Source organism: Podarcis cretensis (assembly GCF_951804945.1).
Source record: "Podarcis cretensis genome assembly, chromosome: 10".
Taxonomy (NCBI): Eukaryota; Metazoa; Chordata; class Lepidosauria; order Squamata; family Lacertidae; genus Podarcis; species Podarcis cretensis.
This window is the reverse complement of record NC_137179.1, coordinates 1405297-1429952: the sequence shown is the minus strand read 5'-3', so window position 1 is coordinate 1429952 and position 24656 is coordinate 1405297. Positions and strand designations below refer to the sequence as shown.

Here is a 24656-nt window from a genome sequence, read left to right as displayed (position 1 = left end):
TTGCAAAGGGTGGCCCAGATCCTGCTTGCGGGTCTCCCAGAATGGGCATCTGCTTGGGGACTTTGAGAACAGTATGTTGCACAAGAGGGGCCACTGGCAGGATCCAGCCCGGGGCTCTTCTGACGTCCGTAAATGAAATTAAAGGGATTCTTGAATGGCGGCAAGTTCTGAAATCATGTGAGGAAGGAATTTAGCTGCAGAGGAAGCGAGTCTGGAATAATTCAGCACCTCGTGGTCCATTAGGCCAATTTACTGCGCGGAGATCCTGGCCTCTCCACAAGCGCATGACTTGAGCGCAGGAAAGCATAATAATAATCACAAGAACCCTCATGGAACCATGAAGTTGTAGAGTCAAGGGGACCCCCAAGGGTCATCCAGCCCAATCCTGGATTTAGTGGGAATCTCCTTTCTTGTAACTTGAAGCTATGGGTTCGAGTCCTACCCTCTGCAGCAGGAGAGAACAAGTTTGCTCCGTCCTCCACCCGATATTAGGTGATGGCTACCGTGTCGCTTGGGACGCAGGTGGCGCTGCGGGTTAAACCACAGAGCCTAGGACTTGCCGATCAGAAAGTTGGCAGTTCAAATCCCCGCGACGACGGGGTGAGCACCCGTTGCTCAGTCCCTGCTCCTGCCAACCTAGCACTTTGAAAGCACATCAAAGTGCAAGTAGATAAATAAGTACCACTCTGGCGGGAAGGTAAACGGCGTTTCCATGCACTGCTCTGGTTCACCAGAAGCAGCTTAGTCATGCTGGCCACATCACCCGGAAGCTGTACGCCACCTCCCTCGGCCAGTAAAGCGAGATGAGCACCACAACCCCAGAGTCGGTCACAACTGGACCTAACGGTCAGGGGTCCCTTTACCTTTACCATGTCGCTTCTCAATAATATTAAAGAGACTCTCCCAGCAGTTGTCATGGCTTCTGGGGAATGAAGGTCAACCCTATTATAAGATTGGCGGGGGTGGGGGAACAGCCATGCAAATCCGTTGCAGCAAAACAACAAAGAGTATTTCCAGCACCCGAAACCCTTTTATCACGGCTGAAGATGCAGCCCACTTCATCAAGCTGTCCACAAAGGTGGGGGAGGGGTGATCAATTGCCCCAAAATGCAAAATGCAGCACTGCCTAACAACAGGATGTGTGTTTTTTTAATTTAAAAAGCATTTCTAAACTTGATTGTTTATTTATTTTCTCCTTAAGATTTACATCCCACTTGTTTTTAAAAAGGCCCAACAACCTCAAAGCGCTTTTCCAAATGAATAAAGCAATAAAATTATCAGCAGAAGGGTTTTTTTTAATATAAAACCCCAACTATTTAAAACATTCCAAGGATTAAAATAAGCAAGGCAGAGTCTAGAATATGCTTACCAGTTTTTTTTTCAAGGAATCCGGGGACACTTTCTTTTTCTCCTTCCTTATTTTCCTGAATTCCATGCTTTATTGTTTTAGAAAAGGGTTGCCCAAAATTCTTGACCTATTTTTTTTTGGGGGGGGGGAATCCCCAAAGTTGTGGAGCGCACACCTCAACACAAGGCAGGCAGAGAAGCCCATCTACAAACACACAAATGCAAATTTTTTTTAAAAAGGTGGCGGGTTGTGTGTGGAGAGAGATTGAATAGAGGCGCTCGCTGGTCTTGGGAAAACACGCGTTGAAACAAACACACAAGGCATGTTAAGTTGTGGGTGAACATATCAGACGACACAGCGATTCTTCAAACAGCTCTTGTTTATTCACAGGCCAGAACAGAACTGAACTGAAGGGTTCAGCCAGCCTGCTTATATAGAGCTCCAGTACAACGTAACTGTAACAACTTTTTGTAACTATCCAATCACTGAACGTCACTTTCAATCCCTTATTTGCATTATGTGGACCTGAACTATCTACAGCATCCCAGGGTGAGAACTTCAGTACATAACAAGGCAGCTGAGTGGCTCAGAGCCTGTTGGAGCGCCACAGGCTCTTCTGCTGCGGGCGGCTCTGCGCGAGTTCGGGGTGAGCGTTGATCAAGGAAGTGAGCCAGAACGAAGCTCTCTGGCTTGCGCCTCGGTTTAAATAGCCCCAACACCAGCCAGCGGATTGGCTGGCTGGAACTTTGGTGTGGCCGGGACCTCTAGTGCTACTCACTGCCATGGCGCCCACCATGTTGCCCACCGGAATTCCCAGGCATAAATCCGGGGACATTCCGGGGACAGATTTTGTCGAGGGACAGATTGGTGAATCTGGGAACTGTCCCCAGAAACCGGGGACGTCTGGTAACCCTATCCTAGGATTCTGAAAGATGGCTCCTGGGTTTGAGTCCCACGTTGGACAAAAGACTCCTGCCTTGGACTAGATCAGGGGTAGGCAACCTAAGGCCCGGGGCCGGATCCAGCGGATGGTCCAGGAATCAGCGTGTTTTTACATGAGTAGGATGTGCCCTTATATTTAAAATGCACCTCTGGGTTATTTGTGGGGCTTAGGAATTCGTTCTCTCTTTCCCCCCCAAAAAATATAGTCCGGCCTCCCACAAGGTCTGAGGGACAGTGGACCGGCCCCCTGCTGAAAACGTCTGCTGACCCCTGGTCTAGATGATCCTCAGGGTCCCTTCCAGCTTCCCAATCCTAGGATTCACTGGGGAGCTGCCTGCCCATTGACCCCAGTTAAAACCAGCGTCACTCCGACGTTCCGACCTGGGTTCTCAGACCCTTAAGTCCTTCGCTGGTTCCCCACATTTGGATGCCAAAGAGCTTTCCTCTGCTTGTCAGCCTGTCTGCTTTTGCCCAAAGAGCGGCGCCTGCCTGACCCAAAACCTGCGCTTCCTCTTTGGGGGAGAGGAGCACAATTGTGGCCGGAAGATGGATGGGGGTTCCTTCTGAGGCCTCCTTGGGCACCAGGAAGCAGGAACCCCCTGCCTTCTTCCTTCCTTCTCCTTCCATCCTTCTCCTTCCTTTTCCTTCCTTCCTTTCCATCTTCATTCCTTCTCCCCCCTCCTTCCCTTCTCCTTCTTTACTTTTCCTCCCTCCCCATCCTCCTTACTTCTTCCTTCTCCTCCCTTCTTTTTCCTCCCCCCTTTTCTTTCCTTCCCATCCTCCTTCCATCTCCTCCTTCCTTCCTTCCTTCTTTCCTCCCTCCCTCCCTCCTTTCCCCTTTCCTTTTCCTTTCTCCTTCCTTCCTTCCTTTTCCATCCATCCTTCTTCCTTTTCCTCTTTCCCTTCTTCCTTTTCCTTCCTCCCTTCCTCCCCATCCTCCTTCCTTCTCCTTCTCCTTCCCTCCCTCCTTCGCCGGAGGGAGGAGCCGCCCTCCCGGGCTGTCCGCGCTACGCGCTCCGCCCTCCTCCTCTTCCTCTTGGGCGCCGCTTGGTGGCTCCGCTGCGCGGCGGCGGCGCAGCCAACGGCGGACCGAGGAAGCCCCCCGCCCGCCCGCCTGCCCGCCGGACGACGACGACGACGACGAGGAAGCGGCGGCGGCGGCGGAGGCGAGCCCGGCCCGGCGGCGGCGGCGGCGGCGGCGCCATGGGCGAAGGCGAGCCGCTCAGGTAGGCGCGCCGGGCCGCGCCAGGGGGAGCGCACGGCCCGGGAGGAGGCGAGGAGGCAGGAAGCGGGCCGGGCCGGGCCGGGCCGGGGCGGCGGCTGCTGCTGCTGCTGGTGGCATCGGCGGCCCCTGGGCGCCCCGGGTGCCCGAGCACCCACCCAACTCCCCGGGCAGGCGCCGTGCGCCCTCGTCCGTGCGCCCTCGTCCGTGCGCCAGGCAGGGCCAGCCCCGCCGCCTGGCCCCCGCGGCTCCTGCTCCGGCCCGCGCCCGCTTGGCTGGGCAGGCGGCCCCTGAGCATGTGCAGAGCGCTGACGGTCTCTCTCCTCTCTCCCTTGCCTCCGCAGCATGGCCGACTACCTGATCAGCGGCGGCACCGGCTACGTCCCCGAGGACGGCCTGACGGCGCAGCAGCTCTTCGCCATCGCCGACGGACTCACCTACAAGTAAGGGGCGGCAAGGGGGGCGGGGCGGGGACTCCTCCCCACGTGGCTCCCAGCTGGGTCCCTCCGCACGCACCACGCCTGGGGGCCCCCCAGGAGATGGCACCCCCAGGAAAAGGGTCCCGGCTAGGAAGGGCGTCTCCGCGCCACCTGCCCAAGCGCCAGGGATGGATGGAGACGGCTGGCATCGCCCCATGGCAAGGACCCCCTTCCCTGCATGGATGGCGGTGGTCCTCCTCCTGGCCCCAAGGGGTCCCTCCCCACACAGTCCGCTGCATACCCCCCCCCCCCCAGCAGCCAACCCCAACCTGAATCTCCGGATCAGAATCTCTGGCCAGGCCCTTCAAAGAGCAGATGGCGCATGGCAGAAATGTCCTTCTCATTTACCTCTTTGAAACGTGGCAGCGACTTGGGGGACCCCTTAGTTGGCTCTGCTGAACAGTTTGGCCTGTGGACCTCTGCAATTGCCAACAGGGCCTGCCTTGCTTTTCCTGCACGGGAATCTGTGAAATGGGCTGCCGGTCACTCTCTGCGCTTCCAGGAGACGCCGCTGTTTGTTCTGATTTGGGTGCAGGGAGGTTAGGCAGCGTTGTCTGTTCAATGCATTTTCATTCCAGTCCATTTGTGGGGAGGTTACTCGGCGTTGCGTCAACGCAAGCGGCATCCCTCCCTGCCTTTCCAAAGTTTTTTTTTCTTATCGCTTTCCTTTTTTGCAAAAAGAGCGAATCTTTGGGGGAAGCAGGTTTGTTGCGCAAAACCTCCTGGTCAACTCTTAATTGAGGAAGCTGGTGACAGCCTTGGGAGGAGGAATTTGCTGAGCCTTTGGGGTTGGCAGGGAGGCGGGTAGAGGGCAAAAATATTCCCGAATGGGCCGCCTCCTCTTCCTGGGTCTGGCTGGGTGCATCTTCCTCCTCCATCACGGTGCGGGTTTTGGAGTGAATTTGCATGGAAAGGGGTGCTCCTATCCAAATTTTGGGTTACAACCTCCAGAGCCCGATACTGTCAGGCCTGGGCTGTCTGAACCAGTGTCTTCTCCCAGGCGAACCTGCCGGGCTCCGAGATCTTCAGGGGGGCTCTTCTCTCGGTCCCACCCCCCTCACAATCCCACTGGGTGGGGGCGCAGGAGAGGGCCTTCTCGGTGGTGGCTTCTCCCAGGAAACTTTGGAACTCCCTGCCGAGGGAAGCCAGACTGGCTCCCTCCTTTCTGTCCTTCCGCTGGCTGGTGAAGATTTTCCAACAGGCCTTTGGGAACTGACTGCATTTTGTTTGGAAAGAAAGGGGTTTCTGATAGTCCTGCGCTGTTTTTGCCACCTGCGTTTAAAACAGATCTGTGGTTTTAATTCTACATTTCATTGCATTTTAATCGTTCACCTTTGACGCGCCTTTAGCTTTTTGGGTTTTACCTGTGCCGTTTTAAGCTGCAGTAGCTGCTTTGAGTCCTGGCCTGGGTGGGGAAAGGCGATCTATGAATAAGAATTTCAGCTTTCAGGTTTGAGTCTGCATTTTGGGTTCAATGGCAGGGAAAGAAAGATTCCTGTGCCCTTAATACTGTATCCAGCCTGGCTTTCAGGAGCCTCGGTTTTGCTGCAATCCAGCCGCCTCCCAGGCCCCGAACGCTCCCTTGCTGCCTGGCGTTTTCCGTCACTCAGATAGCGGAGGCTGCATTTCTGCCAGTGATGGGCTCACAACCAAGAATGGACTTTCCCTTTCCCCTAGGATACTCATTTCGTTTTATTTTAAGAAAAGCAAGTCGTGCCAGTGTTCATGACCACATCCTGCGGCTGTGAGTTCCAAGCAGGCCATTTCTGGTCCAGGAAAGTAATCCTCAAGGAGGGGGGGCTCTCAGAGGCCTCCAGCCAGGACGGCTCTGCATCCCAGTTGCTGGAAATCTCAAGCCTGGAGAGATGCTCTGGCGCTGGGGTCCTGCTTGCATCTGGTCAGCCACTGTGAGAACAGGATGCTAGACTCAGTGGGCCTCTGGCCTGATCCAGCAGCCTCTCCCTAAGTTCTTGTCCTTCTTATCTGAAGAGTAGGAGCTTCAGCAGATATCTCCCAAATGTTGCGTTTATGTAGATTAATATAACTGAAGAGTTAGAAGGGACCCCAAGGATCATTGAGTCCTAAAATTGGGTCTTTTCCAACGGTTGTAGGACTACAGCTCCCAGCATCTCCAGCTAACAGAACCCGGGAATTGTAGTCTAAAAGCACCTGGCGACCCAAGTCCAGGAAACCTGATCTAGCCAAGGAAGATCCTTTATGTGGTCCTAGCTATACAGTGGTCCCTTGGTTCTTGAATGCCTTGGTAGTCAAACAACTTGGAACCCGAGCGCTGCAAACCCGAAAGTCAGTGTTCTGGTTTGCAAATCTTTTTCGGAAGCTGAACGTGCTCTGTTTTGAGTGCCACGCTGAGGTCTGTCTGTTTTTGCTCTTTATTTTGCGTTTTTGTTTCAGCGGCTTTTTCATTTTGTTTTTGCGACTGTGTGGAGCCCAGTCCAGCTCCTGATGGATTGATTGTGTGACTGCAGTACATTGTTTATTGCTTTCGTTTTAGGGATCAATGGTCTTGTTGTTGTTTAGTTGTGTCCGCCTCTTCATGACCCCCTGGACCAGAGCACGCCAGGCACTCCTGTCTTCCACTGCCTCCCGCAGTTTGGTCAAACTCATGCTGGTAGCTTCGAGAACACCGTCCAACCATCTCGTCCTCTGTCGGCCCCTTCTCCTTGTGCCCTCCATCTTTCCCAACATCAGGGTCTTTTCCAGGGAGTCTTCTCTTCCTCGGAGGTGGCCAAAGTCTTGGAGCCTCAGCTTCAGGATCTGTCCTTCCAGGGAGCACTCAGGGCTGATCTCCTTAAGAATGGATCCGTTTGATCTTCTTGCAGTCCATGGGACTCTCAAGAGTCTCTTCCAGCGTCACGCTCTAACCCACAGAACTATCCTAGAACCCCGTTGGTTCTCCTTTTCCTTGAGAACATAAGAAATGACCCATAGCTGGATGAGGCCAATAAGGGCCCACATAGTCTAGCATCTAATAATAATAATAATAATAATTGTAATAATAATGGTCTCCTGCCCATCTGACTGGGTTGCCCCAGCCACTCTGGGCAGTTATCAATATATATATAAACTCAATATAACATCAGCCATTAAAAACTTCCCAATACAGGGCTGTCTTTAGATATTGAAGTTGTGCAGTTGTTCATTTCCTTGACATCTAAAGGGAGGCATTCCACAGGGCGGGCGCCACCACCGAGAAGGCCCTCTGCCTGGTTCCCTGTAACCTCACTTCTCGCAGGGAGGGAACCACCAGAAGGCCCTCGGAGCTGGACCTCAGTGTCTGGGCAGAACGATGGGGGTGGAGACGCTCCTTCAGGTCTACAGGGCAGAAGCAGCAGCCAACCCGAATCCCCCCCTAGAAAACCCACAAGCAGGCTGTGATGGATAGTGTGACTTCTTAGGGAGCCGTTGCATAAAATCCTGCTGCCTCCATGCTTTGCTGTGCATCTTCTCGATCCTGAGGGACCAGAGAGGGAGGGCAGAGCTCAGCCTTCATGACCAGAAGCTTTTGGAATTGTCTGATCCAAGCTGGGACTGAATCTCGTGGTTTAGCTCTGCTGTGTGCACTCCTATAAATTGCATTCTTGCTCTGGCACAGTTGAGAGTTCCCCTGCTTACCCCGCCCACCAGTATATAAAAGCCCAACAGTTTAAGCTTCTCCTCATATGATGGAAGATGATCCATTAATCAGATTACCACGGTCATCCTCCCCCCCCCCCTGCGTTGCCTTCACATTTTTTTATTTTTAAAATAATTTTGTTGAGGCTCGAAAGTATTCTCCTCGCTTTGTGGTCCCCCCCCCTTCCCTTCTTTTGAATTCGCAGTGAAAAGGCCACACACAGAGAATGCATGTAAGCAAAACTTGCAGCAAATATTCTCCTTGCGCAGGTTGTTAGCCAGGATCAGAGCAGGGGGCGTTCAGCAACCGTCTCCCGATATTGCTACCCTGGTATTCGGAGGTAGACTGCAGCTGACTGTGGAGGCTCCGTTTCGCTTTCATGGCCAGCTGCCGTGGATAGACCTCTTCTCCAACACTTTGAATTTCATCTTCACCCCCTTTTAAAAACAATCTATGTCCCCTGGCCATTGCCGCGCTATGCGGCAAGAAATGCCTTGAGATTGTCTGTGCTCCTTCTGCCGGACGAGGTTCATGGGCCGGAGGTCAAAGAGGAAGCTTTCTGAGTCAAAAGGGAAGGCGGGGCTCTGGGTTTGTGTACTGGACCCTGGTTCCGTTCTCCCTTTATACAGAATCACGGCCGTACTTGTGAGAAATCCTGTCGGACAGCTCAGAACTGCCCGAAAAATATTCAGTTGGAATCTCCTTTCTTGCAACTCGAATCCACTGCTTTGAGTCCTACTCTCCAGAGCGGGAGAAAACAATCTTGCCCCACCTTCCATGTGACAGCCCTATAGATATTTGAAGATGGCTCTCAAATCTCCTGTTTTGCTGGTTATGCATCCCCAGCTCTTTCGACCGCTCCTCATCAGGCCCTTCGTCATCTTGCAGACACTGATCTCTGTTTGATGTATTGATGTATTTATCAGCTCCATCTGGTACACAGGATGAGACCCTCCCTGCCCGCGGACTGTCTCTCCAGAGTGGTGCATGCTCTAGTTATCTCCTGCTTGGACTACTGCAATGTGCTCTGCATGGGGCTACCTTTGAAGGTGACCCGGAAACTGCAACTAATCCAGAATGCGGCAGCCAGACTGGTGACTGGGAGCAGCCGCAGAGACCACATAACACCGGTCTTGAAAGACCTACATTGGCTCCCAGTACATTTCCGAGCACAATTCAAAGTGTTGGTGCTGACCTTTAAAGCCCTAAATGGCCTCGGTCCAGTAGACCTGAAGGAGCGTCTCCACCCCCATCGTTCTGCCCGGACACTGAGGTCCAGCTCCGAGGTCCTTCTGGTGATTCCCTCCCCGCGAAAAACCAAGTTACACCGAACCAGGCAGAGGGCCTTCTCAGTAGGGGCACCCGCCCTGTGGAACGTCCTCCCACCAGATGTCAAAGAGAACAACTACCAGACTTTTAGAAGACATCTGAAGGCAGCCATGTTTCAGGAAGCATTTAATGTTTAATAGTTATTGTATTTTAGTGTTCTGTTGGAAGCCGCCCAGAGTGGCTGGGGAAACCCAGCCAGATGGGCGGGGTATAAATTATTATTATTATTATTATTATTATTATTATTATTATTATTATTATTATTACTCGTTCAGCCAGTTTGAAGGGATCCTTCTGGAACTCCTGAGTTCCCTGGTGCAAGTTTACCCACCTTACTGTTCACCCAAGATCACTTAAGGAAGTAGTTTAAAAGTGCCAGGCCCTGGAAGACCCCAGCCCTGGCTGCGAGAATGGGCTGAGTATCTTTGCGGTCCTGGTTTTTCTTTCCTATAGCCAGAGGCTCCCCTATAAGGAGGGCCCCTCCTCATCCCCTGGGATAATTTAGAGGTTTTTGGGGAAAAAGAGGCTCTAATCCCCAGGATGCTTCCTGAGGAGTAAGCGCTGCTTAACTGGACGCAACTTGCTTCTGAGTAAACACGCTTTGGGTTGTGCTGCAAGGTCACGATCCTGTGCACACTTAGCTGGAAGCACAGCGGGACTTAATGTCCAAGTAATCGGACTCAGGAGGAGCGGCTACTTGCATACAATTTTTATACCAGATTATCTCCCATCTCTCCCTGGTTGCTGATGCTCAGAACACGGCGAAGGAAGATTTCCTGTTGCAAAAGCCATGCTGATTTTCTCTCTTTGTCCAGGCTTGTTCTTCCGTATGTTCAGTTATTCGGATTTTAACAATGCTGCCTGCAAATTTGCCAGGGAGAGGTGGTGGGCTCGTGGGTCTGTGATTCCCTCTTAATTCCTCCATTTAAAAACAGGCCACTTTCCAGCCCTTCAGGAGGGAAATTGATTTTTAGCAACAAGCTGCACCTTTTTATTAGAAGATCAGCGTTTTCACATTTCTGTTAGAACTGGACGTCTTCCATCTGGACTCAGCGACTTGTCCTTCGCTTGTCACTTGGCCCTAGACCTTCGTCTCTTGTCATTCCTGCTTGACTTAATTCTTCAGATGCCCCTCTTTAAAAAATAAAAATAAAAAATAACCACCACGACATGCCTCAGAACTGGTTTGGGCACAGACACCTGTCCAGAATCTTCTGCAGTGAAGACCAACGCAAATAATTCACTCCCCTTTTCTGCCGTCTCCCTCTGCTCCTTTTGGCACCCCTTTTCACACTTCTGTTTTCTGATGTATTTAAAAATAATGTATTAATGCTGGTCTTCATTCTTCTGGTAACTTCTTCCCCCAATCCTCCCTCTTAATTTGAATTTGTTTTGCCAGAGTTTGTGTTCCTTCCTTCTCTCCTCATTTCGGGCAGGACTTCCATTGTTTCAATCATTGGTGCCCATTCCCCATCCGGGTTCTATAAACTCATTTGCAGTCACTTAGAGAAGGCTCTGAAATATTGGCCCTGAGGCTTGAATTTGTTTTGTACGGGGTAGTTTTATTTGACATCTTAATGTGTTCGTAAGCAGCTCTGAGGTTTTTTCTTTGAAAGATGAAGTGCTCTAGAAATGGAAATAATAATAATAGTAGTAATAAAAATAGTAAATCTCACTATGGGGGAAAAATGGTGCATAGATGTTCCATTGTGGCGACCGTAACCTTGGTTTAAGCTGTCATTTGGCAATTAGCTCATATATCTGAGTTTCTTTTTTCCCCTTTTCTTTTTTTGAGTTTTATTTATTTATTAATGTTCTAATGTTACATCAGTAAACATTATCATATTACATCACAAGGCATTTTATAATATAATTTCCAGCATATATACAAAATTTATATACCTAAAGAAAAGAAACAAGGACAAAAAACTATTCCAAAAATCATATATCTACCAACACTTTGGACTTCCTGTCTATCCCGTTGTATATTCCTTTTTTACAAATGAATGTACTCTTCTTATTGTGTATTTCCATTTTATCTAATACATTCCTATATCAATATGTACCCTTGGTCTTATTTCTCAGCTCAGTCTCTCTCCAACGTCAATCGAATGCTAGCATATATCTTGAGTTTCTCGCACTGGCAGAGAGGCGCTTTGGAGATTCCTGCCCATGGAGAGGTTTCCCAGCTTTCCGGCCCTTTATTTCTGAAAGCGCCCTTTTTCCATTTTGCGGGCACACTGTGGCTTGGAGAGAGTGTGCCTTGTTTTTAAGTTGTATTCATTCAACTTGTTTTTATTATTGGTTGTTAGCCGCCCTGAGCCTGGCCTTGGCTGAGGAAGGCAGGGTATAAATAAATTTTAGTTTTATATTATTATTATTATTATTATTATTATTATTATTATTATTATTATCTGAATTTGACAGGGTGTCAGATTGTTCTGGGTCCTTGTAGTGGAGATCTTTCTTCCTGCCCTCAAACTCTGAGTGCAGAGGAAGCAAAACCACAGAAATTTAAGGAGATCAGAGGAAGGGAAGGAGGAATGGGAAGATCCTTCTGGTTATCCTTGCAGAGAATAGCGCCGCCTTTTCCCTGAAGCCAAGGATAGGAGGAGGGATGCAGCCTGGGGCTTCACAGAGAGCATCTCTCATCTCTCTTGTTTCCCCCCAAACTGTGCAAATCTGGTGGGCGTGGAATGAGGAGCGGTGCATGAGTAAGCGCGTGGTTTAAGAAAACCTTGTCATCCTTTGACGCTAATAATTGAAGAAACGGCTTTTCATCTTGGCAGATCCCGCCGCTGCCAAAAAAAGGATCTCTCTTGGATTTCTGCCACTGCCATTCACGTCCGCCTTGAATTCGTGGGGTGGTTTTCCGCTCTGCACCCAGTTCGAATGCCACCCCTTGTGCCTTCCTCCATCCTCTGAGAAGATTCAGGACAGAGAAAGAAAGTCCTTCACAATCATCATCATCATCATCATCATCATCATAAAATAATAATAATTTCTTATTTTATACCTGACCCATCTGACTAGGTTTCCCCAGCCACTTTGGGCAGCTTCCAACGAAATATTAAAAACACAAGAAAACATCAGACATTTAAAACTTCACTAAAGAGGGCCACCTTCAGATGTCTTCTAAAAGTCTGATAGTTGTTTATTTCCTTGACATCTGATGGGAGGGCGTTCCACAGGGCAGGTGCCACCACTGAGAAAGCCCTCTACCTGTACCCTGTAACCTCACTTCTCACAGGGAGGGAACCACCAGGAGGCCCTCAGCGCTGGACCTCAGTGTCCGGGCAGAACGATGGGGGTGGAGACGCTCCTTCAGGTATACTGGGCCGAGGCCGTTTAGGGCTTTCAAGGTCAGCACCAACACTTTGAATTGTGCTCGGAAACGTACTGGGAGTCAGTGTAGGTCTTTCAAGACCAGTGTTATATGGTCTCGGCGGCCACTCCCAGTCCCCAGTCTAGCTGCCGCATTCTGGATTAGTTGCAGTTTCCAGGTCACCTTCCAAGGTAGCCCCACACAAAGAACATTGCAGTAGTCCTAGCAGGAAATAACCAGAGCATGCACTACTCTGGCCAGACAGTCTGCGGGCAGGTAGGGTCTCATCCTGCGTCACAGATGGTGCTGATGGACAGTTGCACTGGACACAGAATTGACCTGTGCCTCCATGGGCAGCTGTGAGTCCAAAATGACCCCCAGGCTGCGCACCTGGTCCTTCAGGGGCACAGTTGCCCCATTCAGGACCAGGGAGTCCCCCACACCTGTCCGCCCCCTGTCCCCCCCCCCAAACCACCATTCCTTTAATGCTTGGTGGTTCCCCACCCCCCTCACTCTGTATTTTTCTCTGAAGCTGCCCAGAGTGGCCGGGGCATCGCAGTCAGATGTGCAGGGTATAAGAAATACATTATTATTAGTAATACAGCGGGCGCTCAGATTGCGAATGTGATCTGTGTGGGAGGCACGTTTGCAACCCGCAGTGCCGCATCTGCGAATGCGCGGGTTGCCATCTGGTGCTTCTGTGCATGTGCAAAGCACGATTTAAAAGAGGATTGGACACATTCGCGGAGGAAGAGAGGTCTCTTGATGGCTCAGCTCTGCCTGGTCGGAGGAAGCTGTGCTTCTGAATCTCCTCTACGCCCTCCACAAACGATTGCGCATGAAGCAGCTGTCAATTGATCTGCATTGATTAGAGGAAGGGTGTACACAGAATCCTGTCCCCTTTGGGCCCGGGTCCTGTTCAGGGCCACCGCTGCTGTCGGTGCCAAACAGCCATGAATTCTGGAGGTGCTGAGTTGCAGGGTCCCCAAGACCACCCAGCACATGGCTGAGGGACCCCAGGGGGCTCCATTCTGCTGCATTCGGAGACGGTCTTGTCCGGGTTTGGCCCAGATTGTACTGATTGGCAGCTGTTAGATGTTAGCTCCGGGGTCAAATCACGGGACTGTGCCATTGTATGCCTTACTTAGAGTGGGGTCGCTGCAAGAGGCCTACTGCTTATGGAACATAAAATATGCAGGACACCCTAATTTTAACGGGGAGCTGGGCAGGGCAGGTGGCAAAGAGCAACAGACGCTTTGTGGACCTTTCAGGGTACAGAGGGGTGTGTAAGTGTTTGCTGGGTTAGGTCCCTATCTGCCTCCTGGTAAGAGAGTTGGTCTCATGTGAAGGTCTCATGTGAAGTATTTTAGCAGCCCCCCCCTTAATTTTTTTTTTTTATTCCTGTGAAGCATTTTTCTCAGTTTTTGGAGAAGCCTCATCTCCCACCCCCCTTTAATTTTTACGCAAAGGCATGTGTGCCATTTTGGATGCATTCCAAATGCAATTAATTTCCTTTTTTGCCCCTGCCTGGGAGTGGCTGAGCTCCCTCTGGATGGCTGACCGAGGTTTTTTTTGATGGGTCTTGCGGTTGCAAATATCAATTATGCATGTGGGCTGACATTTCCAGATGGGAGTCGCAAAGGGAGCCGTCTGGGCTTCTCTGCGCGGAGGCCGAGAGCAGAGCTGCTGCGTAAGGGATCTCTGATCTCCCCATTGCCACCAGATTCCCTTCCCAGTCCAGGGGGGTGTTTGGTCTTTGCTCTGCTTCCCCTCAAGCGAGCGAGTGGCATGGTGTGCTCTTCGTGCTTCAAAATGTGCTTGTTTTTGATATCATTCGTAGAAGTGAAGGGCTGGAAGGGACCTCCAGGGGCCATCTAGTCCCACCCCCTACAATGCAGGAAACGCAGCTAAAGATTCCCTGACAAATCACCATCCAGCCTCCAAGGAAGAAGAGTCCTCCACCTCCCAAGGAAGTCCCTTCAAATGGCTCTTACCGTCAGAAAGTTCTTGAAGCCATGGGTTCGAGTCCTGCCCACCAGAGCAGGAGAAAACAAGCTTGTTCCCTCTTCCATGTGACAACCCTTGAGATATTTGAAGAGGGCTCTCCTATCTCCTCTCAGCCTCCTCTTTTCCAGGCTAAACATACCCAGCTCCTTCAACCGCTCCTCATCAGGCTTGGTTTCCAGACCCTGGATCATCTTGGTTGCCCTCCTCTGCATACCTTCTAGCTTTTCAACATCCAGCTCCTCGAAAGATTCCATCAACGGGGTCTCCGAAAATTTTGACACATCACTTGGGTAGACAGGTGAACTAATGCCAGTGTACTGGAAGAAGCAAAGATCACCAGAGTTGAAGCAATGATTCACCAACATCTTGAAAGACCTACATTGGCTCCCAGGACGTTTCCGAGCACAATTCAAAGTGTTGGTGCTGACCTTGAAAGCCCTAAACGGCCTCAAAGGCCCAGTATATCTGAAGGAGCATCTCCACCCCCATCGTTCTGCCCCCCCCCCACTGAGGTCCAGCTCTGAGGGCCTTCTGGCGGTTCCCTCCCTGCGAGAAGCCAAGTTACAGGGAAGCAGGCAGAGGGCCTTCCCGGTAGTGGCGCCCGCCCTGTGGAACACCCTCCTACCAGATGTCAAGGAAATAAACTACCATCGGACTTTTAGAAGACATCTGAAGGCAGCTCTGTTTAGGGAAGCTTTTAATATTTGATCATTGTATTTTAATATTCTGCTGGAAGCTGGGGAAACCCGGCCAGATGGGTGGGGTATAAAAGTAATTTATTATTATTATTATTATTATTATTATTATTATTACTACTACTACTACTACTACTACTACTGCTATCATCTGAGTTTCTAACACCACAACCCTGGTCTGGCCTTGGTTGAATTCTGTCCGTCAGGGGGCAGAAAACGTTGACAGTGCGGGGGGGGGGGCGTGGAGCTCCTGTGCTCCAGCTTTCAGCCTCCTGTTCCTCTGACCGCCCCCTCCCCCAGCCAAAATAGGGCCAGCTGCCCTGGGCCTCCCTCTCTAAGCCCCATTACTCATGCCGGGTGCCCATGAATGGCTTTGCAGCGGTTGCTGTGGGGCCCCTCCAGACCCTTTTGGTTTTTTTGGGGGGGGGCTGCCGGGGAACGAATCTCTGAATTAACACACGGGGTCTGGCTTTTGGGAGTCCACCCGCCTTGGGGTCTTGAGCCTAAGCACCCCCCCCCCCGTTCTCTCCAGGAGCGGCCGCACTTCTAAGTGCCCCCCTCTTGCCCCCGGGGTGTGCGATGCCCCTCCTGGGGTGCCCTTTTCCAGTTCACAGCAGAGAGGGCTCTCAAAGGCTCCCAGCCACAATGACTCATCATCATCATCATCATCATTTTTAATTTGTATACCGTCTTTCTGTCTTAACAATACTCAAGGCGGTTTACAAGCTGAAGGAGCAAAAAATGTACATCTTATAACAATCTAATGCAATACAAAAATGTGATAATAGAACATAACTTTAAAATAGGCAACCTACATCAAAAAGTAGCATTCAACAGCAGAGGGGGCTCTCGAAGGCTCTCGCACTCGGATCTTGCTTGGGGGGTTCTCATGACTGGTTCTCATGACTGGGTCAGTATGAGAAAAGGGTGCTTCCCATGTTCTTATGTCTTTTATTATTATTATTATTAAGTTTATTTTACAACACATAAACAGTGTCATAAAACTAAACATAAAAGTAGCAATACATAATCAAAAACAATAAAAAATGAATACAAATAAAACATAATGACATATGGAAACTTAGACAGATCAAATAGTCAACAATGTATGTGTATATAGATAGATAAATAATTTCGATTCTTCTTTTCTGCCAATTGACTTCCTTCATCCTCAGCACGGTTCTCTTTTCGTTTTTGGTAAACTGTTTCCTTCTTAGTTCATTATTACCCCATTTTCCTTCTGTTTTTAGCTTTTATACCATAATACAGTGGCACCTCGGGTTACGTACTTAATTCGTTTCGGAGGTCCGTTCTTAACCTGAAACTGTTCTTAACCTGAAGCACCACTTTAGCTAATGGGGCCTCCGGCTACCTCCGCGCCCCCGGAGCACGATTTCTGTTCTCATCCTGAAGCAAACCTGAAGCATTATTTCTGGGTTAGTGGAGTCTGTAACCTGAAGCGTCTGTAACCTGAGGTACCACTGCGTCCCAATTATGATGTACCATAATTGGGACGCGGGTGGCGCTGTGGGTTAAACCCCAGAGCCTAGGGCTTGCTGATCAGAAGGTCGGCGGTTTGAATTCCCACAACGGGGTGAGCTCCCGTTGCTTGGTCCCTGCTCCTGCCAACCTAGCAGTTCGAAAGCATGTCAAAGTGCAAGTAGATAAATAGGTACCGCTCCGGCGGGAAGGTAAACAGCGTTTCTGTGCGCTGCTCTGGTTCGCCAGAAGCGGCTTAGTCATGCTGGCCACATGACCCGGAAGCTGTACGCTGGCTCCCTCGGCCAGTAAAGTGAGATGAGCGCCGCAACCCCAGAGTTGGCCATGACTGGACCTAATGGTCAGGGGCCCCTTTACCTTTACCTAAAACATGCCATATTACTTATTGCCAGGATTGATTAGAATAGAAATAGCATTTACGGGCAGTACATTCATCTTGTATTTGTATTTGGTTTGAGCAACAGTCTGGAGGCAGAATTAAAGAGAATCAGACCTTGAAGGCCAGCACGTGGGAAGCCACACAAAATTTATAATTGGCTATATAATTGATTTGTGTTTGAATTGGTATTGCTATTTGGTATTGATATAATATGGCGCATATTGGATTTTTGTACAGTCATACCTCGGGTTAGACACTTCGGGTTCCGCGATTTCAGGTTGCACACCGTGCCGAACCTGGAAGTACTGGAATGGTCACTTTCGGGTTTCTGCACAGAAGCGCTAAATCACGCTTTGCACATGTGCAGAAGCGCCGATCGCAACCCACGCATGCACAGACGTGTGGGTCACGGGTTCTGAACGCTGCGGGTTGTGAATGTGCCGCCCGCACGGATCACGTTTGCAACCCGAGCGTCCACTGGAATTGAAAATAAATCAAAACCATTTAGCAAAAAAAGGAAAAGATTGGTAGAGCTGGATGGGCCCCCCGGAGGTCATGCATTCCAACCCGCCGTGATGCACGAATTGCCGCTAACCACAGTCCGTTCCTTTCTCCCCAGTGACTTCCTGATCCTCCCAGGCTTCATCGACTTCACGGCGGACGAGGTGGTGAGTTCGAGTTCCCCACCGGGCAGCGCCGTTTGTCGGGTGGGGCTGCCTGAGGGGTCCCAGGGGAGTGAGTCATGTGGTTGCTCCCTTCTCCACCTGGGGGGGTGCTTGGGGGGGCGGCGACCCTAGACCCACTTTTTGAGCTGCATAGCAGCACAAATATACAAGCCATTCGCTCCCCGCTCTAATGTCCCCAGCCATCTCTAACCTTTTCCTTCCTTCCCAAAGAAATGAGCCCCCTGGTGCAGGTGTTGGGAATTATTTTGCTCTTCACTCGTTTGCAATATTTTTGTGATTTTACTATATGGTTTTCGTGGAATCGTAGATTTGGACGGGGCCCTCCAGGGGTCATCCAGCCCAACCCCCTCCAGTGCAGGAATCTCCACTAAAGCATCCCTGACATAAGATGCCCATCCAAGCTCTGCTGGAAAGCCTCCAAGGAAGGAGTGTCAGATGGCTCTCTTGTGATTTTATATTATTATTATTATTATTATTATTATTATTATTATTATTATTTATACCCTACTCATCTGGCTGGGCTTCCCCAGCCACTCTGGGCGGCTCCCAAAAGAATATTAAAAACTCGATAAAAATATTTAAAACACGATAAAAATATTTAAAACACGATATTGTTGTACATTCTGTGATACAGCGGCACCATATTTTTCGCCCCATAGGACGCACCGGCCCATAGGACGCACCAAGTTTTTCGGGGGGGGGGGAAATAAAGGGAAAAAAATTATTTCCCCCCCCCCAGGCTCTTGCGGGGCCGGCAGCGGGGAGAAGCACTCTTCTCCCCGCCGCCCGCCTGCAGACCAGGTCCGGGGACAGCGGGAAGACGCGCTGCACCTCCCCGCTGTCCCCGGAGCTTGCGGGGCTAGCGGCGGGGAGAAGCACGCGTCTCCCCGCCGTCAGCCCCCAAACCACATCGGGAGACAGTGGGATGGCGGTGTTCCGCCTCCCCGCTGTCCCCCGACCTTGTGGGGCTGGCGCTGCGGCTCTCCTTAAGCCTGGAGAGCGAGAGGGGTCGGTGCGCACCGACCCCTCTCACTCTCCAGGCTTCAGCGAAAGCCTGCATTTGCCCCATAGGACGCACACGCATTTCCCCTTCATTTTTGGAGGGGGAAAAGTGCGTCCTATAGGGCGGAAAATATGGTATATGTTATTTTTTAATATAAATAGGCAAACTTTATTATTCTAAAAAAAAGCAGCAACAGGCTTCTAATAAAAGGGGGGCTCACCTGGCACCCTCAGGGTTTGCCTTGCGCTCTTGGGGACCCCGCCAGCCTCTCCCCACCTGGCCTCCAGCTGTGCTGCCCAGGGCTGGGCCCTCGAAACATCTGGGAGGGGGCGCCGGTTTGGGGAGCGCTGGCGTGGCGCAGCCCATGCGGGGTTGGGGAGGCTGCCGGCCCTGCGGAGATAAGCTCGTCAAGGCTAATTAGGCCAAATGGAGTTGGCGCCTAATCGGCCGACCGGGGCGGTGAAGGTCAGACAGCTGGCCGAGGCGAGAAACGCTGGGGACAGAGCCCTCTCCCTCGCGGTGCTACAGTTCCCAACGACCCCGGAAAACTAGGATACTTTGCAAGGGACGAAATGAGAGACGTCTCCAGTTGGGAATTATTCAAGGAATATTTCAAAAGCAGTTGCTGCAATCTCAGTACGGCAGCCGCCTTGGAATAACTTTGGTAAATACTATACGTTAAGAAAAATAGATAGGAACAGCCTTACTGAACAGTTTTTAAATGTGTGACATATTAATGTATTTTTAGTCTTTGTTGGAAAAGTGACTGAGGAAGCCCAGCCAGATAGGCGGGGTACAAATAATAAATTATTACTACTACTACTACTACTACTACTACTACTTTCGTGATAATAAAACAGACAAATTTAAGCAATGAGTTTATTAATACGGTGGGAAATTGGACGGGACGGGAAATCATATGTCTATGGAGAAAATTTATCGTTTGAAAACACCCCCCTTCGGCCCTCCAGATGTTTTGAGACTACAGTTCCCATAATCCCTGACCACTGGTTCTGTTAGCTAGGGATGATGGGAGTTGTAGTCCCAAAACAGCTGGAGGGCCAAATTTGGCCATGCCTGCCCATAAACTCATCCCCAGCGCATGCAAAAAGCATTATTCAGAACAGTGGTTCACATGACCTACTAAGGAGAATAACCACACAATAAAAATAAAAAATGAGTTTCCCTTTTCTTCAAAGCCCAATGGAAACTATTTAGTGCAATGAATTTGACAGAACAGATGAACATTTTTCAGGGATATTGGTTTTTCAGAGTAAGAGAACGATCAAAAACTTCAGGGAAGTTTTTAATGTGTGACATTTTGATGTATTTTTAATCTTTGTTGGAAGCCGCCCAGAGTGGCTGGGCAAACCCAGCCAGATGGGCAGGGTACTACTAATAAATTATTATTATTATTATTATTATTATTATTATTATTATTAATTATTATTATTATTATTAACCCCCCCAGCACCTCCCTGACACCCCCATGCCTCTTGGCACCCCCGCCAAGGTTCTTGCGTTGCCTTCCGGGGGCGAGAGCGCCCGCTTGGAGAACCTCTGGTGCTGAATGTCGCCTGGCCCTGTTCTGTTTCTTTGGGGTTTGGGGGCGCCCTGGGGGTTGGGCAGGATGACCTTTGGTGCCTCTTCCATCCCTCCACCCCCCTCTCCCTCCTCCGCAGGACCTGACCTCAGCCTTGACCCGCAAGATCACCCTCAAGACACCTCTCATCTCCTCCCCGATGGACACGGTGACCGAGTCAGACATGGCCATTGCGATGGCGGTGAGTGGCCGCCCCGAGAGGAGGTGGGGATGGTCCCCCCACTCTGTTTCCACATCTCCCCCCCAGCAAGAGCCTCGGGGAGGCAGTTTTGCCCATGGGGCTGGGGCAGTGGGGTCCAAACTTTTTCCAAAGAGGGCCAGATTTGATCAAATGAAGGGCCAAACAAAGGATTGAAATTGGTGACCTTTGAAGGATTTTACCCCACAGTTGGTTGTTGAGCTTTTTTTAAGTTGGTGAGGTTTATTTTAGGATTTTACCCCAGGAAATAAACTGCCACCGGGGGGGGGGGGGCTGGATTAGACCAACCAGTGGGCTAGATTAGGCCCCCCCCCCGAAACAGACTTTGCCTGGGGGCATTTGCACAGACACACAGATTTACTGCTATGACGCCCTTTCCATGGTTAAAAGGAGGCTCTGCGTGGGGAGAAAACAGCACCCGGAGCTTTGGAGTGGGGTGGGGAATCTGGGGGGCTGGGACCAGGGAGAATGCAGCCTTTCTGACTTTGTCCCCCCCCCGTCTCCCCCCTGCAGCTCATGGGCGGCATTGGGATCATCCACCATAACTGCACCCCGGAATTCCAGGCCAACGAGGTCCGGAAAGTCAAGGTGAGCGCCCGGATTTGGGGTTGGCGAAGGGCCCCGTATTGGGGTGGGGACAGAGCCGTGAGGCCGGCCCCGGGGTACTTGGGGGGGGGAAGGCCCACTCCTCCCCCCTGGCTGGCCGAAAAAGCAAGGAAGGGTTTGTAAGATGATGCCTAGCAGGGAGGAAGTGGGCAGCAGGGGAAAGTTTTTTTCGCGCTCTCTTTTTAAAATTAGGATTTATTATTTTATATTCAAAACAATCATCATAAACACAATTTAAAAATTCAGCAACCTCCTTTTCTGATTCTTTAAATATTTGCTCCTTCTGCTTATTTTGTTTACCTTGATTTTAAAAATCTTCCAACTAAATATTCTTATATTCTTACCATTTTTATACCATATCTTTCCAAATTACTTCTTACGTTTTGTTGTTTTCCCATTCATTGCTCCTTGACTTGCACACTTCCCCCCCTTAATTGTAAGTGTTTACTCAAACCCCGCTAGTGAGTCCGTTTCTTTACAGTATTCCTGTATGCACACCGTAAACAGTTCCCAGTCTTCTAAAAAGTCTTTATTTTCCTTGCCTCTGAGTGTTCCAATAAGCTTCGCCATTTTGCCCTAGTCCACAAGTTTCACTTGCCATTCTTTTTTCGCTGCCATCTTGCCATCCTCCCATTTCTGGCTAGTAAAATCCTAGCCGCTCTCTTAAAACGCCAGAATTCGCAGGCTTCCGATGGATCTGAGTGCTGGAAGGTTCAGGGCAGGTAAAAGAAAGCCCTTTTTCGCGGAGCAGAGTTGAACTGCGGAACTCCTTGCTCAAGGATGGCTTTAAAAGAGGACTGGACACATTTATGGAGGAAGGCAGGGTGGGCTAGCAGGTGTTTCCTGGTGCCACCCCAGTTTATCCCAGGGGGGTGTCCCTGGCTTTGGATTCTCCTGGCGCAGGAATTGGCAAGGTTTACGATACGATACGATAATCTTTATTGTCATTGTCCCATACAGAACAACGAAATTGGAAAAGAAAAATCTACATAAGACATTCAAAACCAACAAGCCTGCTATCCCAGCTGTCCCAACCTGGTTAGCCCCCTAAAAACTCTGATACCCCATTTTTAAATACAGTATACTCACATAAAGGCTACCTTAAAGTAAAGGGTAAAGGGACCCCTGACCATTAGGTCCAGTCGTGGCCGAATCTGGGGTTGCGGCGCTCATCTCGCTTTATTGGCCGAGGGAGCCCGGTGTACAGCTTCTGGGTCATGTGGCCAGCAGGACTAAGCCGCTTCTGGTGAACCAGAGCAGCACACGGAAACGCCGTTTACCTTCCCGCCGGAGCGGTACCTATTTATCTACTTGCACTTTGACGTGCTTTCAAACTGCTAGGTTGGCAGGAGCGGGAACAGAACGACAGGAGCTCACCCTGACGCAGGGATTTGAACCGCCAACCTTCTGATCTGCAAGTCCTAGGCTCTGTGGTTTAACCCACAGCGCCACCCTTGTCCCTTAAGACTACCTTACACTGTGTTTAAAACCAAAATTGCATTTGGATAGAAACTGTTTCTCAGGCGGCTAGTCCTAGTCTTTATAACCCTGTACCTTCTTCCAGAAGGCAGAAGCTGAAAGAGATCATTTCCAGGGTGTGCACTATCCTGCGCTATCTCTGCAGCTTTCTTATGGCACCTGGAAGCGTAGATTTGATCCAAGGTGGGAAGAGGGCACCCAATTATTCTTTCCTCTCTCTGCAGAAATTTGAGCAGGGCTTCATCACGGACCCGGTGGTGCTGAGCCCTGCGCACACGGTGGGCGACGTCTTCGAGGCCAAGATCCGGCACGGCTTCTCGGGCATCCCGGTCACCGAGACGGGCAAGATGGGCAGCAAGCTGGTGGGGATCGTCACCTCCCGGGACATCGACTTCCTTTCCGAGAAGGATTACGGCATCGCGCTCAGTGAGGTAGGACCCGGGGCGCCCGCCTCCCTTGGCAGCAGCCAAGACAAAAGGGAAGGAACGGGCATAGAGCTGGGAGGGAACCGCAGGGGTCATCCAGTCCAACCCTCTGCAATGTGGGTCTGGGGGAAAGAGGGCACAGCTGCCGAAAAAAGGCTCTCTCTTGAATTTCTGCCACTGCCGTTCACGTCCGCCTTGAATTTGTGGGGTGGTCTCCTGTCTCCTGCCCAATTCAAATGCCACCCCTTGTGCCTTCCTCCATCCTCTGAGAAGATTCAGGACAGAGAAAGAAAGTCCTTCTTCATAATAACAATATTAGAATAATAATTTATTATTTATACCTTGCCCATCTGACTAGACATTCTGGTCTGCTTCCCACAAAATATTAAAAACACAATAAAACATCAGACATTAAAAACTTCCCTAAAGAGGGCTGCCTTCAGATGTCTTCTAAAAGTCAGATAGCTGTTTATTTCCTTGACATCTGATGGGAGGGCATTCCGCAGGGCAGGCACCACCACCGAGAAGGCCCTTTGCCTGGTTCCCTGTAACCTCAGCGTCTGGGGAGAACAATGGGGATGGAGACCATTTAGGGCTTTCAAGGTCAGCACCAACACTTTTAATTGTGCTCGGAAACGTACTGGGAGCCAATGTAGGTCTTTCAAGACTGATGTTATATGGTCTTGGCGGCCGCTCCCAGTCCCCAGTCTAGCTGCCGCATTCTGGATTAGTTGCAGTTTCCGGGTCGCCTTCAAAGGTAGCCCCACATAGAGTACACTGCAGTAGTCCAAGCAGGAGATAACTAGAGCATGCACCACTCTGGCAAGACAGTCTGCGGGCAGGGAGGGTCTCAGCCAGCGTACCACTCCTTAAAAATAGCATTTGTCCTAGAGTCCTAGAACGGTAGAGTTGGAAGGATCCCTGAGACCAAGCATTCCACAAGGACTGGAAGAAATTTATATTATATTTGAAAGGCAACTGTAAGCAATTAACATCATTAGCAGGCTTATGTGAAGATCCATCAGGTGAAATTGCTACCTATTCGGATTGAGTAATGTAGTGGAGGACAGGAGTGCCTGGCGTTCTCTGGTCCATGGGGTCACGAAGAGTCGGACACGACTAAACGACTAAACAACAACAACAATGTAATTATTTTAGGTAACGACGCAACAAGGATAGGAAACGAAGCGAAAGGTGAAGATATAAAGTTTAATATTGCAAACCATCAGACGGGAGGGAGGGAAGTCGTTCGGCTCAGCTGAGCCAAGGAGATAAAACAACAGGGGATGGTGTTACGTTATGTGATGATATGTAAAACCAATATAAATCTTTTTTTAAAAAAAAAGGGGGGAAGGGACCCTGAGGGACATCTAGTCCAACCCCCTGCAATGTCGGTTCTTCTTTGCTAAGTGATTCTTATTTGCACCAGGTTGGGGTTCTGGATTGGCATGTGTTCTTCCCACCAGCCAGCGCAGGCTCATGGCTCCGACCCCCAGGCCTCAGCAGCAAGGGGGCGCAGGGGGGGACCCCCATATTCCCATACAGCTGGCAGCTTCCTGGGTCAGGCTAGGGGTTCCTGGCAGTAAAGGTCAAGGGACCCCTGACCGTTAGGTCCAGTCGTGACCGACTCTGGGGTTACAGCACTCATCTCGCTTTACTGGCCAAGGGAGCGGGCGTACAGCTTCCGGGTCATGTGGCCAGCATGACTAAGCCGCTTCTGGCGAACCAGAACAGCGCACGGAAACACCGTTTACCTTCCCGCCGGAGTGGTACCTATTTATCTACTTGCACTTTG

At 50.4% G+C, this 24656-nt stretch overlaps 1 protein-coding gene across 6 annotated transcripts in view; it reads left to right on the top strand.

Moving 5' to 3' along the window:
- The window catches only part of IMPDH1 (inosine monophosphate dehydrogenase 1), a 68212-nt gene that overhangs the window by 22079 nt on the left and 21477 nt on the right, over window positions 1–24656 (top strand). For 4 of the 6 annotated variants that reach the window (XM_079992586.1, XM_079992587.1, XM_079992588.1 and 1 more), the window contains exons 2-6: window positions 3857–3955; window positions 17480–17528; window positions 20232–20333; window positions 20865–20939; window positions 22661–22867. In XM_079992586.1, coding sequence (XP_079848712.1) covers window positions 3858–3955; window positions 17480–17528; window positions 20232–20333; window positions 20865–20939; window positions 22661–22867 — 531 coding nt within the window. In that variant the 5' untranslated portion in view covers window position 3857. Of the gene's footprint in view, window positions 1–3364; window positions 3517–3856; window positions 3956–17479; window positions 17529–20231; window positions 20334–20864; window positions 20940–22660; window positions 22868–24656 lie in introns of those variants that run through there. The other 2 variants (XM_079992590.1, XM_079992591.1) reach the window with 2 other exon arrangements.